Source organism: Sarcophilus harrisii, chromosome 2 (genome assembly GCF_902635505.1).
Source record: "Sarcophilus harrisii chromosome 2, mSarHar1.11, whole genome shotgun sequence".
Classification (NCBI taxonomy): domain Eukaryota; kingdom Metazoa; phylum Chordata; class Mammalia; order Dasyuromorphia; family Dasyuridae; genus Sarcophilus; species Sarcophilus harrisii.
Window position 1 is genome coordinate 251,165,987 of NC_045427.1, and position 14,903 is coordinate 251,180,889.

Below are 14,903 nucleotides of genomic sequence, written 5' to 3' on the forward strand. Positions count from 1 at the left end.
TGTGTTTTATTGTGGTTCATAAGTAATGGTAAATATTTAAAATTGGTTTTGACCTCAATTCTTCCTGAGTTTCAGTTCTTTATCTACTGAGTCACCGAGTATCTATCTGTAAGCTGTACTTTGTAAGCATTTCTTCTTTGCCTTCTTCATGGCATCCTCTTCTTACTGACCCCTTAATATGGGTGTTCCCTGTATATCTATCCTAACTCTTTTCGGTGTACATAGTCTTTCTTAAAAATCTGATTCTCTTTCAAGGTATCAGTGATCATATTTATATGATCTGTCACCGACACCAAGATGAACTCCCTCTCTCCATTCTGAAAGTCCAACTATTGACTCTTCTGTCTTCCTTAATTCCCTCTTCTCTTAATTCCCTTCTTCCTTACCAAAGAAATGACAAGATTCACCTATTCTGGAATGTTTTTAATCTATGGGAAAAAATTCAATTTTTTTTTTCCTGTTCAAGGTTCTCTACAGTTTGACATAACTGCATCTTTCCAAACTTTTTGTAGTATTACTTCCCCACTTTTATTTATACTTCTATCTCCCCTGAACATATCCTTTATTCCCTGCCTTCAAACATTTGCTTATATTGTTCTCTATTCCAGAAATGCTCCCCTGTTTCTTCTTCTGTAGCTGACTTTCTAATTGATCTTTTAAATCTTTTTAAATTCCACCAGCTACATCAACCCTTCCCTATTTTCCTCATCAATAATAAATTTTGCCTTTTTCTGTATTTGGCATAGCACTGAATTATATACTTCTATAATGCATTGATATGTATTATTATGGTATCAAAAGTATCTTTATACATGTTGATCTGAAAATGAGACTTGAAAACTCCACCATGGAATAGACTGTGCCATTTGTAATTTTTCTCCATGTGTTTGTGATCAGCAAACACATTAAAAATTTTATGAAGAGAATTTCCCAAGTCAAAAAAGAGAAGTATCATGAAGGAATGACTTCTGAGAAAATCTCTAGAATCAATAATTGATGTTATTCATGACATTGATGTTACTTTACAGAACAGAAATTTGACTCTGAAAAGTATTATTTTTTTTTGCAATAATGAGTCAAATCTGTCCCTACCAGTTCATAGGTGCCTCATCTTTTATCATAAGCTTTCTACCTTTAGCTTTGGACCATGATCTCTATTAAAATACAACCCTTCCTGAAAACAGTAATATTTCTTTAGCACATTAGTAAAATATATTTCTGATACTTTCTTTCTTTCTTTTTCCTGATACTTTCTTGAGACTAGGCAGAAATAGGGAAAACACTAGACTCCCAAGGAAGGAGGGGGATCACAGAATGATCAAATGAGATCTCTATAATCTCTCTCATATCTCTCATTCTACTCACAAGGCTACTATATTAACTTAAACTCCCATTATTTCTCACTTGGACTATTGCAATAACCTCCCACTTGACCTCTCTGTTTCTAACCTTGCTCCCCTCTGATCCATCATATATTCAGATACCAAAGGAAATTTTTGTAGTGTGCATTGGCCTATGTCACTCCTTTGTGCAAAAGAATTCTACTGAATCTCTATTGCCTCCTGTATTCAAAGCATATCCCTCTATTTTATATTGTACTACATTTGACCATCTGATTCCATTTATGTTTTCTAGGACTATTGAAGTTGACCTTTATTCCTCTACATTCTAGTCAGACTTGCAGTTCTCTGTGTATGGTATTCCATCTCTGTTCTTGGTAATTTTGAACTTTATGATCAGCCTTTACGTCAGGAAAGCACTCCATCTGAATCCCTATTTCTTAGAATCTCTAACTTCCTTCATTACTAAATTCAAGTGCTACCTACTACACAAGATCTACCTATTCTGACCCCTCCAGTAGCTAGAACCTTTTAAAGCCCCTCAGAAATATTTTTTTATTTATACATAGCCAACGTGGTATAGTGGATAGAGAGTGGACTCCAGTCCCATGTTTGGTACAATGTGGTCTCTCATGGTAGACAAATCACTAATAGTTAATGTTTTAGATAACCCTCTAAGATGATGCAGACTATGCAGATTGTCTAAGATTATGCAGAGATGCCACCCTGCATTTGCAAAAAGATTTTATTTTTGGGTTCCCTATATCCAATGAAATGACACATTTAGTCCCTCTCTATATATTCCATATTTATATGTGGTTTCATCAGAATAAAATGTAAATTCTATGAGAGAAGTGACCATTGCATTTTGTATGTGTGTGTGTGAATCAATATTTCTTATGAAAACTTAAGGTGCTCTATAAATGTCACTTAGTATTGTATATATTATATTAAACTTATATTATTCTATAATATACAAATAGATTATACATATAATATAGGATGCACTGTATTCAATATACCAGTATAAACATACTATATACTAATAGACCATACCTATTATAAGACAACATCATATTAATATATTATGCTAATAGACTATATTATAATATATTATATATTAACATGTTATATTTATTACAATATACTATAACTATATTTCTATTAGGAAAAATGTCCAGATTGAAAGGCCAGAAATCAAAATCTAAACTTTGCATATTCAGTGTTTTACTTGTGGAAAACAATACTAAGAGGGGAAAATATCATAGGCACCATGGACAAATGAGGCTACTTCTGGGACAGCAGATTATAGACTTGATATTCCCTATTTGTCCTCCTTTTATGTTTCTGATTTCTAATTTTTAAATTTTTCTTTATAGGTGGATCCAACTGGAATGGGGCAGGGAAACCAAACAGTGGTTAAAGAATTTGTCTTAGCAGGACTATCACAGACACCTGTAGGACAAGAAGGGCTCTTTGTGTTGTTCTTCTTCTTCTATATATTTACTTGGGTGGGCAATGTACTCATCATGGTCACAGTGGCTTCTGAAGCCCGTCTGCATTCATCCCCAATGTATTTCCTGCTTGGCAACCTCTCCTTCCTGGACTTGTGCTATTCTTCAGTGACTACTCCCAAACTTCTAGTTGATTTCCTGGCAGAAGAGAAGCTCATCTCCTATGGACAATGCATTGTACAGCTCTTTTTCTTGCATGTCATTGGTGCAGCTGAGATGTTCTTGCTTACAGTTATGGCTTATGACCGCTATGTTGCTATCTGTCGACCTCTTCACTATACCACCATCATGAACCGGGGAATATGTTGTGTATTAGTGATTGCCTCCTGGATGGGTGGCTTTGTACATTCTACAGTCCAGACAGTCCTGACTGTCCGCCTGCCTTTCTGTGGACCAAATCAGGTAGACAACTTCTTCTGTGATGTTCCTCCAGTCATCAAACTTGCCTGCACAGATACCTTTGTCATTGAGTTGCTGATGGTATCCAACAGTGGCTTGATCTCCACCAGTTGTTTTATAGTCTTAATTTCTTCTTATGCTGCCATTTTGTTGAAGATACGTTCCAAGGAGGGAAGGAGCAAAGCACTTTCCACTTGTGGCTCCCACCTCATGGTAGTGACACTCTTTTTTGGGCCATGCATCTTCATTTATGCTAGACCTTTCTCCACTTTCTCAGTGGACAAGTTAGTTTCTGTGTCATACAATGTCATCACCCCCATGTTGAATCCACTCATCTATACCCTAAGGAACAAAGAAGTTAAGTCAGCAATGAGGAAAGTGTGGATGAAGTGTTGAGTTACCTAAGAATAGAGGATAATAATCCTAATGTTGGGAATATAAATTTTGAGTCTTTCTTAAGTCAACACTAAGATAGTAAATTAGTTTTCTCATTTTCCTGCATCGTTGTACTCTATTGCTATTAGAATTAAAATGGGAAACTTATTCCCTATTACTGTCCTTTATAAATTATGTCAGTCTGTCAACTATAGTTTCTTTTTTAATGTAAGAATCTAATCCTTGTGTTGCTCAGAACACACACATATACACACACACACTCACACACACATACATGCACACAGAGTTTAAGGTTTTCCATTATCCAACAAAGCCCAAACCTAGCTTGAAGTTAAAAGACAAACCTATCATCATAGTTTTATTCCCTTTATATTCCCTCAGCCACTTTATCCTTCAGTCAAGATGGGTTTAATCACTCTTCCCCACAGGTCATTCCTTTCTTTCCTTTTGCCTTTTCTATGCACAATTGTCTAAATTCTCTCTCCCCCATACCCCAATTTCTTAAGATTTCATTTTGTCTAGTGGATAGAGAATTATCTTTGGGCTCAGAAAGATCTATGTTCAAGCCTTCCCTTTGCTAAGGCTTACTATTTCTGGGCTAATCATTTTTTCTCTATTTTAATCATCTTTAATGATTGTTTTTCCAATTATTCTCAATATCTTCCATTACTTCCTTCCTTCTCTCTCTTTCTCTCCCTACTTACCATCCTCCAAAAATCCCACTTTAGCATAATGTTTATGTATATTGACTGAGCTTTCTCCTTTCATTTTTTGAGATTTATCTCCAATCTTAACCTCTTAATAAAATTTATAATTGCAATGACATATATTACCTGCACTATACAAGTAACAAAAATACCAGTTAAATTAAAATACTATTTGGAAATTTGATATGTTTGTGTTTTCATTTTAGCATATAAATTTTTAGAGGCCACTGACAATAAACTTTCCATACTCTATAGCACATTATGGTTACCCTGTAATAAATCTGGAGTACATGATGATGGTGATGTTTAGGGTGAATGATGATGCTAGTGATAGTTGTGATTCTACAGATTAATTAGGACAATATCTTAGCATGGATAATGGGAAAGTTTCTGTTCTTCCCAAGATTATAATAAAGACTACTCTTGAAATCATTGAGAGTGAACTAATTAGGACTTGTACCTTTACTCTTATAGTCAAAAATCATTTAGAAATAACCTGATTGATATTGATTCTATTTTTGACTCTATATATAGAGGCAAATTTGTAGGCTTAGAGAAGCACATTGATTGGGATATTAATGTTTATATAAGATTAAACTGAACAGATTAAAACTTTAAGTTTTAGGGAATATGCACATTTATTATAGATAAGATAGGGCAAATTAAGTACATAACTGGTGTAAATAAAGAGAACTGGAAGTCCTCTCTCCTTACTGAGCATAAAGGAAGTAGAAATCTCTTATTTTCTCAGAATTCTTCTTGAAAGAGGTGGAATTTCAGAAACAATTTACATTATGGAAAAGACCATATATTGAGTTGGGATATATAGACAAAATTTTGAGGCCCATATTACTACCCTGATGAAAATTCAGAAAAGGATGGAACAAGAAATCATACTTTCTTTAGGCATATAAAAATAAGTCAGATACTTCACTACTAAACAATCTCATTGGCATTTGCTTTGTGAGTTCTATTTTTGAAATATATAACTTCTATCTAGACTCAGGAGAAGGATAAAGCATGAAGCATGAAAATATAATACAGCTGCCCTAGCCTGTAGACCAAGATATAGCAAGAGATAGACAAGAAACTGTAAAACACAGCTTCCAAAAGATATCTTTTCCCAGCCTCATCCTCATTCCCAAAGCTTCCTACATTATTGGGAAGACTGACGTTCTTTTGTAGGAGTTTGGTAGTTGGGCAAGAAGAGTGTAAAAGAAAACATACTACAATTAGAGAGAAAGCTGAAGGAGAGATATTTGTTCAATCAAATACTTACCTTCTCTCTTATATTAATCTCCTCATTTATATTAGCTAATTCCCTCCAGCCTGTAAGCAAGTCAAGTTTCCCATTTATTAAACAAATAAATAAATGGCTTTTCCTTAACTCTTCTGACCAATAAAGCTATTACATTATATTTTTCTTCTTTACTTTCAGAGTTTTAAAAATGAATCTATATTTAGTGATTAAATTTGTTGACTATCCATTCACTCTTTAACCCTGATAATCTGCTTTCTGTCCCTATCAGAATATTGAAATTATTCCCTCAATAACTTTTTAATTATTAAATTCAATTGTGATTTCTTAGTCAGACCTTATTAGGTCTTAGAAAAGGATATCTTTCTATGATTACAATAATAAAGTTATATTCATACAAAACATCCCACTAGAAAAGTATGAGATGTATTATTTTCAAGCACAGAGTCCACAGGAAAATGGACCCAAGTTGAAAGATCACATATGACAAAAGAATACATTTCTGGAAATTCCTCTGCTGACTCTTATAGGAAGGTTCAAATCATTCAGTTTATTTAACTCTAAATCACACTTTATTCTTTTTTTTTTTTTTATCCCTCATATGTAATTAATTATAGATTCTACCTTCAATCTCTTTGTCTTCTTATCTAGTTTGAGTCCAGACTGACTCAGATTGAATGTAAGTAGCATTCATTTCTCCTTTAGCCAGAGGATCTTCCCCTCCCAGATTCATTTATTTATTTAGGGTGGAGATTATTTGCCTCAATTACTACCTAACCTTAATCAATAAATAGGTACAGCCCCTGTCAAACTGAGACCTGTTGAAGACCTTAGCTTAAAAAGGCCAAAGTCTTCCATTTCATCCAGGGCCATCTTCAATCTTCTTGATCTATATCTAGCCACTGGATCCAGATGGCTTTAAAGGACAAAGTTAGTCAGGTGATCTTGCACAGTCCTCCCTCATTTAAATCCAATTCATTTGCATGTCATGGTATTATCTCCCTGATGTCATGTTCTTCCAGACCTAAGGAAAAATGACAATATCTTATATGGCCTATACCTTAATTCAGGCTTTTGCCACATCTCTACTTGAAAATAAATTCCTTTATTTGGCATCTAAAGCCTTTAGACTCCTTCCTGCATGTGCAGGATAGATTAGAAAACATGAAAACTATTATCTTTTATGCACTCTATATTTCAGTCTCTTGTTCCTTTCCATACATTGCATGGATCAATATTTTTTTTCCTTAATTGTACTTATTTGTTACAAGAAATGGTTATATTGGGTGGAGAAAGTATTAGCAAATGACAGTGATCTTTTTTCTAAGTATCAGCAAATCACTTTTAAAGGGAAAAAAAAAAGCAGAAATGTCTATAGGCAGAGCTATTTAACCTGGGAAATGTAGTTCTAAGTAACATGACTTTTATTGCTTATCTGGACTCCATTTACTAATTGACAAAGAAGGGTTGAAAAAGTAAATTCAAACTTAAGTTTGAATAGTTAAGAGTGTAAGCTACATTCTTAAAGTTTTTTGAAATGAGGCCTTAGAATATTTAAGGACAATCTACTTTTCCAGAAGACCTTTATCGTAAACTACCTATGAAGGGTGGCAAAAAATATAGGGATGAAGTTGATTCTGATCTCCACTCCCATGGTTGCTAACTTGGTGCAGGTTCTCATCATCTTATGCCTGGACTACAGCATTATTCTTTTATTAGCCTCCTTATAGTCACCTATAACTCTAATCCATTGTCCATTATGCTGCCAAAGTGATTTTCCTAAAGTTTAAGCCTGATCGGGTCAATACTCTACCTTATAAACTCTAATGCTTCCTACTTCCTCTAGGACCAAATATAAAATTCTCTGTTTGACCTTGAAACCCTTCCTATCCTTATAGTCTTCTTATACTTCACTCTCCTTCAAATAATCTAAGCTCTAGAGACATTAACGTTCTTTCTCTTCCTCACATACAGTCTTCCATCTCTCCAATAAAATCTAATAAATATTTTTAGGTATTTACTATATACCAAATATCATGCTAATTACTGGGGATACAACTAATTAAAAGAAAGATAGTTCCTGCCTTCAAGGAGCTTACAATCTAATGAAAGGAAACAATATTTTTAAAAAAAGATTAGGTTGGAATCACCAAAGGGTGCCTGATCCAGAAGTATCTTATTCCATAGAGTAAAACTACCACCACCAGAACAACAAAGACAGGGCAGCAGATACAGAGGGAAGTGAATCCAAAATCCAGTTTCTGTCCTCTATAAAGGAAGCCTTTCAGAGGAATTCAGCATTCTACCCTTCATCCCTCCCTATCAAAGGAAAGAAAGAAGACACTGAAGGAGTTGGTATCAATCAAGGTTTGAATGAACAGATTGGTGATAAAATTAAGAGTGATGAGTTCCTCTTTGCACAGATTGACTCCTCTGCCCAAAATATTCTCCCTTCTCATCTCTACCTCCTAACTTGTGGTAGCTTCCTTCAATATTCAGCTCCAATCCTATCTTCTGTGGGAAGCCTTTTCATATTTTCCCTTAGCTCTCCCCAAATACTGGTAACTGCTTCTCTCACAAATTATCTTGCATTTACAATGTCGATATCTTACTTGACCAATTTCTTTGCATGATTCTCTGCCTTTGGAATATGAACTCCTTGAGGACACATACATTGTTTTTGCCTTTTATCATATCTTTAGCATTTATGATAGTACTTAGCATGGGGTAAGCAACTAATAAATTTTAATTGACTATACATGATTGACAATATGAAAATGATATCTTTTTTAAAAATTAATTTAATTTTCTATTTATTTTTAATACATAGCTTTATGAATCATGTTGGGGGGGGGGAAATCAGAGCAAAAGTGAAAAACCATGGGAGAGATTAAAAAAACAGAAAAAAGAAATGAATATAGCATGTATTTATTTACATTAAGTCTCCTTAATTCTTTTTCTGGATGAAGATGGGATTTTCTGTCCAAAGTCTATTGGATGACTGAAACACTCTGAAAAACCAAGTTTTTCATAGGTTATCATCACACATTCTTGCTGTTATTGTATACAATGTATTTCTGGTTCTGCTTCTTTCACTCAGCATCAGTTCGTGTAAATCTTTCCAGGTCTTTCTAAAATCAGTTTGTTCATCATTTTTTATAGGACAATAATATTCCATTTTCTTCATGTACCACAACTTGTTCAGCTATTCCCCAATTGATTTCTTGCAGCTACAAAAAGGGCTGTCACCTCTTTGTAGTGCTCAGAAATTGGAAACTGAGTGGATACCCATCAATTGGAGAATGGCTGAATAAATTGTGGTATATGAATATTATGGAATATTATTGTTCTTTAAGAAATGACCAGCAGAATGATTTCAGAAAGGCCTGGTGGGACTTACATGAACTGATGCTGAGTGAAATGAGCAGGACCAGGAGATCATTATATACTTCAACAACAATACTATATGATGATCAATTCTGATGGACATGGCCATCTCCAACAATGAGATGAACCAAATCAGTTCCAATAGAGCAATAATGAAATGAACCAGCTACACCTAGTGAAAGAACTCTGGGAGATGACTATGAACCTCTACATAGAATTCCTAATCCCTGCATTTTTGTCCTCCTGCATTTTTGATTTCTTTCACAAGCTAATTGTACACTATTTCAAAATCTGATTCTTTTTGTACAGCAAAATAACTATATGGACATGTATACATATATTGTATTTAACTTATACTTTAACATATTTAACATGTATTGGTCAATCTGCCATCTGGGGAAGGGGGTAGGGGAAGGAAGGGAAAAGTTGGAATAAAAAGTTTTGCAATTGTCAATGCTGAAAAATTACCCTTGCATATATCTTGTAAATAAAAAGCTATTAAAAAAAAAGAGCTGTCACAAACATTTTTGCACATGTGGGTACCTTTCCCTGCTTTATGATTTCCTTGGGATACAGACCTAAGAATGGCACTGTTGGATCAAAGGGTATGCATAGTTTTATAGCTCTTTGGACATAGTTCCAGAATGCTCTCCAGAATGGTTGGATCATCTCACAACTCCACTAATAATGCATTAGTATCCCATTTTTCCCACGTCTCTTCCAATATTTATCATTATTTTTTTCCTGTCATCTTAGCCAATCTGAGAGGTATGAGGTGGAACCTCAAAGTTCTTTTAATTTTCATTTCTCTAATCAATAATGATTTAGAGCATTTTATCATGTAACTATAAATGACTTTCATTATCTGAAAATTGTTCATATCCTTTGATCATTTATTAACTAGAAAATGACTTGTATTTTTTTTAAATTTGGCATAGTTCTTTATAAATTTTAGACATTAGAGAGCTTTATCAGAAATACTGGCTGTAAGGATTCCCCCCACCCCCAGCTTTTTACTTTCCTTTTAATCTTGTTTCTGTTGGTTTTGTTTGTGAAAAAAACTTTTTAATTTAATGTATTCAAAGTTGTCCATTTTTCCTTTAATAATGTTCTCTAGATCTTCTTTGGTTATAAATTCCTTCCTTCTCCAAAGATCTGAGAGGTAAATTGTTTCTTGTTCTCCTAATTCTAATCCTAAATCCTATGCCCAAATCATGTATCCATTTTGACTTTATTTTGGTATGGAATGTGAAATGTAGGTGTATGCTGAGTTTCTGACAAAATCATATCTTCTTTCATATGTGCACTCTTTTTGAAAATCATAGAGATTCAAAAAATATTTTCATATGTCAGTCAACCCACTTTCTAATGATATTAGTAGAAAATGTTTTTTGAAAAGGTCTTTAGGTTTCAGAATTGAGAAAAACAAAGTGAGAAAATATGCTGGAACCAGCTTCAATTGAATAGAAAAAGCTGGTTGTTAAATTTTCAGTGTGAGCATTAATACTTAGAATGCAGTAAAATATACAAATCAGGATTTCAATGACTTTTATTGATTGTCTAAACTTACGAAAGTGGTGTAGAAAATGTTTATAATGCAGATTAAGCTAAAAGCAATTTTAAAACCTTATTTTTAAATAATTATCAATATACCCTTGTCTCATATACACATCATATTAATTTTTTGATGACTGAGTTCTCCATTCTACATAAAAATTTGAATGATTACTAAGTGTTCTATGAATTTGTTACCAAGTCAATCAAACAGCATCTTTCCCTTAGTCAGAGAATAAGATATAGTGGAAAAAGCCTGGAACATGGAGTTATTAGGCCTGGTTTTAAATCTGTCTTCTCATTCTTATTAATTATGTAACAATGGGCAAATCACTTCCCTTCTCTGGACCTCAGTTTCTTCAAATAAACAAACATGAAATGTAGCACATACCAATGCACTAGTATAGGTACTAGATTACAAAATCAAAAATTAAACAGCTCTTGTCCTCAGGGAACTTCCATTTTCTTAAGGACATAATATATAATTCCAAGTCAATTTACCTAGGACATTAAAAGTGAGTCAGAAGAATTTGAATTTAATCCTAGTGACAAAGGAAGGCATTAAACATTTTTGAGTAACACATTGGAATGGTCAGACCTGAGATTTAAAATTATTTTGATAACTATGTGCCATGATCAAAGAATTTATTATCCATCTTATTTGTGTGAGCCTTTTCTTGTTTAAATAGATTGGATCAGTGATTTTCTCCAGAGATCTAACATATCTAGGTTTTCTAGGATCCTATTAATCTTTCTAGTTTCTTTCTTGTTTATTTTCTGGCTAGATTTGTCTGATTACGAGATGGGAAGATTGAGGTCCCCCACCAATATTGTTTTGCTGTCTGTTTCTTTCTGTAACTGGCTTAATATATTCTGTAAAAATTTATATGCTCTATCACTTGGTGCATAGTGATTTAATAGCCTTACTATTTCACTGTTTATTATACCCTTTATCAAGATGTATTTTCCCTCCTTATTTCTTTTTATTAGACCTATTTTTAAGTTGGTTTATTTGAGATCAGAATTGCTACCCATGCTTTTTTTTTTTTTACTTCATTTGAAGCATCATAAATTATTTCTTTACTCATATGTATCTCTCTGTGTCCTCGTAAACAACTTATTTTAGGATTCTGTTTTTAATTCACTTTGCTATTTGTTTCTGTTTTAAGGACGAGTTCATCCTCTTCACATTCACAGTTATGATTTCCAGCTCTGTATTTTTTCCCCTGTATATATTTTTGTTTTTTTCCTCCATCTAGTACTTAGTAGTGTTTTGTTTTTTGACCCATCCTACCCACTACCTTACCTTCTATCATCCTCTCCCTTTCTCTTACCTTTTTTCCTTGTGTTTCTGCTCTCCCTTCTATCTAATCCCTCCTTTTTTCTTTACTCTTTCTCCTCCTACTTCTTTAAGGGGTTAGATAAATTTCTTTGTTTAACTTAATGATTGTTATTCCCTCTTAGAGCCACAACTGATGAGATCAACCTTCAGACTATGCTCATCCCCCTCCCTTCTTCTCTCCATTGTAATAAGCCTTTTGTATCTCTCTCTGTGATCTAATTTGCCCCATTATATGTTCCCTTTCCTCTTCCTCTGGTACAGATCTTTTCCACACCTTAATGTCTTTTTCTCTGATATCATCACATCAGAGTACACTCACAACCATACCATCTGTCCATGTGATGCCCTCTGTCTGTCCTAGTAACAGATTTAGTTCTTAAGAGTTACAGTTATTGTTTTCCAATCTAGGGATATGAACAATTTAACCATTAAATTTTACACACACACACAAACACACACACACACACACACACATATTCCCCTGTTTACCTTTCTATACTTCTTTTGAGTCCTGTGTTTGTAGATTCAAATTTCTGTTTAGTTGAGTTTTTTTTCAGTAGAAATGATTAAAAATTGATCTTTTTTTTTAAATTGCAGGTATTAGTGAAGCAAACATAACAGTCCATTTTTTTTCTATTTAATTATCAAATTGTTCCAAAGGCAATATATTTAACTAGAAAACAAATAGAATTTAACTTGTGTAATAAGTTCTATCTCTTACATCAGTGAGTTTAATGGTTCTGAGTAATTTTTTTTTAACTTTTCTGAGTCTATGCTTCTTCATTTAAGATGGGGATTATAATATCTTGAATACCTGCCTCACTAGGTTACAGTGAAGATCAAATGAAATTATTTATATAAAGTATCTTATATCTATTAAAGCCCTGTATATGTTTATTTGTTTGCCCCAACCTTGTGATTTCATTGTGAACGAGAATTCCTGATGAGGAAGCTCCTTCTACCACTTTAAATTTACAACTGTTCTGCAGGTTGGAATCTTAGAGTTGACTGAAATACTCTATACATGTAAATTGTCATAATCATTATATAGTCAAGTAACAGTGAACTCATTCCCTACAGAAATCTACTTGAAAAATTGACAGTTTTGAAGATAAGACAACATGAACAGTATCTTTGGTTTTGTCTTACTTACAAAAATGTTTCTAAAACAGAAGGCACCTCAAATTTCATTATATCGATAAAATAAAAATCATAGAATGAAATGATCAGTATAGCCTTTAAATAAATATACACTATTCTAAGCTAGGGTGTGAACAGGGGCATCTTCATCAAGAAATTCACTTGGGAATCAATGAAAAGTTATCTTCTGAGTCCTTAATTTTTTCATTGCTGTCTTCATGTCCTCATTTCTTAAAGTATAGATTATAGGGTTTAAAAGAGGGGTAAAAATGGTATAAAATACTGATAAGACTTTATCCACAGAGAACCTATTGAAAGGCCACAAATAAATGAAGATACAGGGACCAAAGAAGAGCATCACCACCATGATATGGGCAGAACAAGTAGAAAGAGCCTTGGATGCACTCTCTGCTGAACGTTGTTGGACTGTAACAAGAATGACTGTATAAGAGATCATAAGAAGTAGGAAGCAGCTCATAGACAGCAACCCACTGTCTGCAATCATCAATATCCCCAGGATATAGGTATCCATGCAAGCAAGCTTGATCACAAGAGGGAGGTCACAAAAGAAACTGTCCACATTATTTGGCCCACAGTAAGGCAAATTTACAGTAAAGGCTACTTGACTGATGGAGTGAATAAAACCAATAGCCCATGAAATGGTTACCAATCCAATGCATGTCCTCCAATTCATGATGGTCATATAATGCAAAGGTTTGCATATTGCTACATATCTGTCATAGGCCATGGAGACCAACAGTACCATCTCAGCACCACCAATGAAATGAAGAAAGAAAATCTGGGCCATGCATCCCTCAAAAGAAATGAGTTTCTTCTCACTAAGGAAATCTCTGATTAACTTGGGGGTAGCAAATGAGGCCAGCCACATATCTAGAAAAGAAAGATTGCCCAGCAGGAAGTACATGGGGGAAGAATAAAGTCGGGGCTCAGAGATTACTGTGATCACAATGAGGAGGTTGCCCAGCACTGTGGCTATGTAGATCAGAGAAAAAAATACAAAGAAGAAAAACTGGAGTTGTAAGGAACTGGAGAGTCCACTCAGTACAAACTCAGATACCACTGAATAGTTTTGCTGATCCATTTACTCCTTAGATGTTGCTCTGAATTTATCTAAAAATAAAAGAATTTGAAATAAAATGAAGAATAATTGGAAGAAAGAGAAAGGAGGTTAACATTTCCAGATCCAATAGATATCTTTCTTCAGGGGTTCTTACAAAAATTTTCCTCCATGATGATTATAACTTTTCTTTTTTCCCTACCCAACAAGGCAAAGAGTTGGAAATAACTATACTAATTTTCCTATTGCAGGATACGGTGGAAAATACAATGACTTGGAGTTAGAAGACTAATTCCAATGACAATTCTAGTATATTATAAGCCACATGAGAATGAAGTCACCGATCTTAATCTCTTCATTTGTAAAATATAAATAAACAAATCAACTAAAACATTTTACTTTAAGGCCTTTTTACCTTTAGATAAAAAATACAGTAATTCATCAGCTTTCATTTTAATTAATACAAAACTTATTCAATGAGTTTGATAATAGTATTCAATAATTTTAGAAATTAATGAAACTATTATGAAATTTACAATTTGATTTTTACTTAGACATTTCATTCTATATTTTTGAGCAATTTCAAGATGCAATTGTCCAGATGAAGGGAATTCATGAGGAAATAGGAAGAAAGAGAGGGTAAGAAAATATGAGACACATTTAGAATGAGACAATTTGGAAAGGTGGAAGGAGATAAAAGTAAAGTAAGGATAGGAAAGATATATAGAGGTGTAATGGTACAGTAGGTACCAATATGCTAAGCAGAGGATTCTTTATTTATATGAGAT

The 14,903-nt window shown here is 33.7% G+C and overlaps 2 protein-coding genes across 2 annotated transcripts; one reads left to right on the plus strand and one right to left on the minus strand.

Moving 5' to 3' along the window:
- The first annotated feature begins 2,734 nt into the window (after positions 1–2,734).
- On the plus strand, positions 2,735–5,674 carry LOC100927639 (olfactory receptor 4Q2-like). The gene is made up of 2 exons (XM_003755769.1): positions 2,735–3,642; positions 5,545–5,674. The coding sequence occupies exons 1-2, from the start codon at positions 2,735–2,737 to the stop codon at positions 5,672–5,674; spliced, it is 1,038 nt and encodes a 345-aa protein (XP_003755817.1).
- A 7,532-nt stretch (positions 5,675–13,206) lies between these two features.
- On the minus strand, positions 13,207–14,139 carry LOC100921201 (olfactory receptor 4K14-like). Its single transcript, XM_003755748.1, has one exon. The coding sequence runs from the start codon at positions 14,137–14,139 to the stop codon at positions 13,207–13,209; it is 933 nt and encodes a 310-aa protein (XP_003755796.1).
- Positions 14,140–14,903: the final 764 nt, after the last annotated feature.

What these genes read in the sequence shown, in the direction of transcription:
- LOC100927639 (XM_003755769.1), top strand. Translation starts at nt 2,735, where the DNA reads ATGGGGCAGGGAAACCAAACAGTGGTTAAAGAATTTGTCTTAGCAGGA. An exon ending in ATGAGGAAAGTGTGGATGAA is followed by an intron (nt 3,643 to 5,544) that starts GTGTTGAGTTAC and finishes CTTTTGTAGGAG; the next exon opens with TTTGGTAGTTGGGCAAGAAG.
- LOC100921201 (XM_003755748.1), bottom strand. Translation starts at nt 14,139, where the DNA reads ATGGATCAGCAAAACTATTCAGTGGTATCTGAGTTTGTACTGAGTGGA.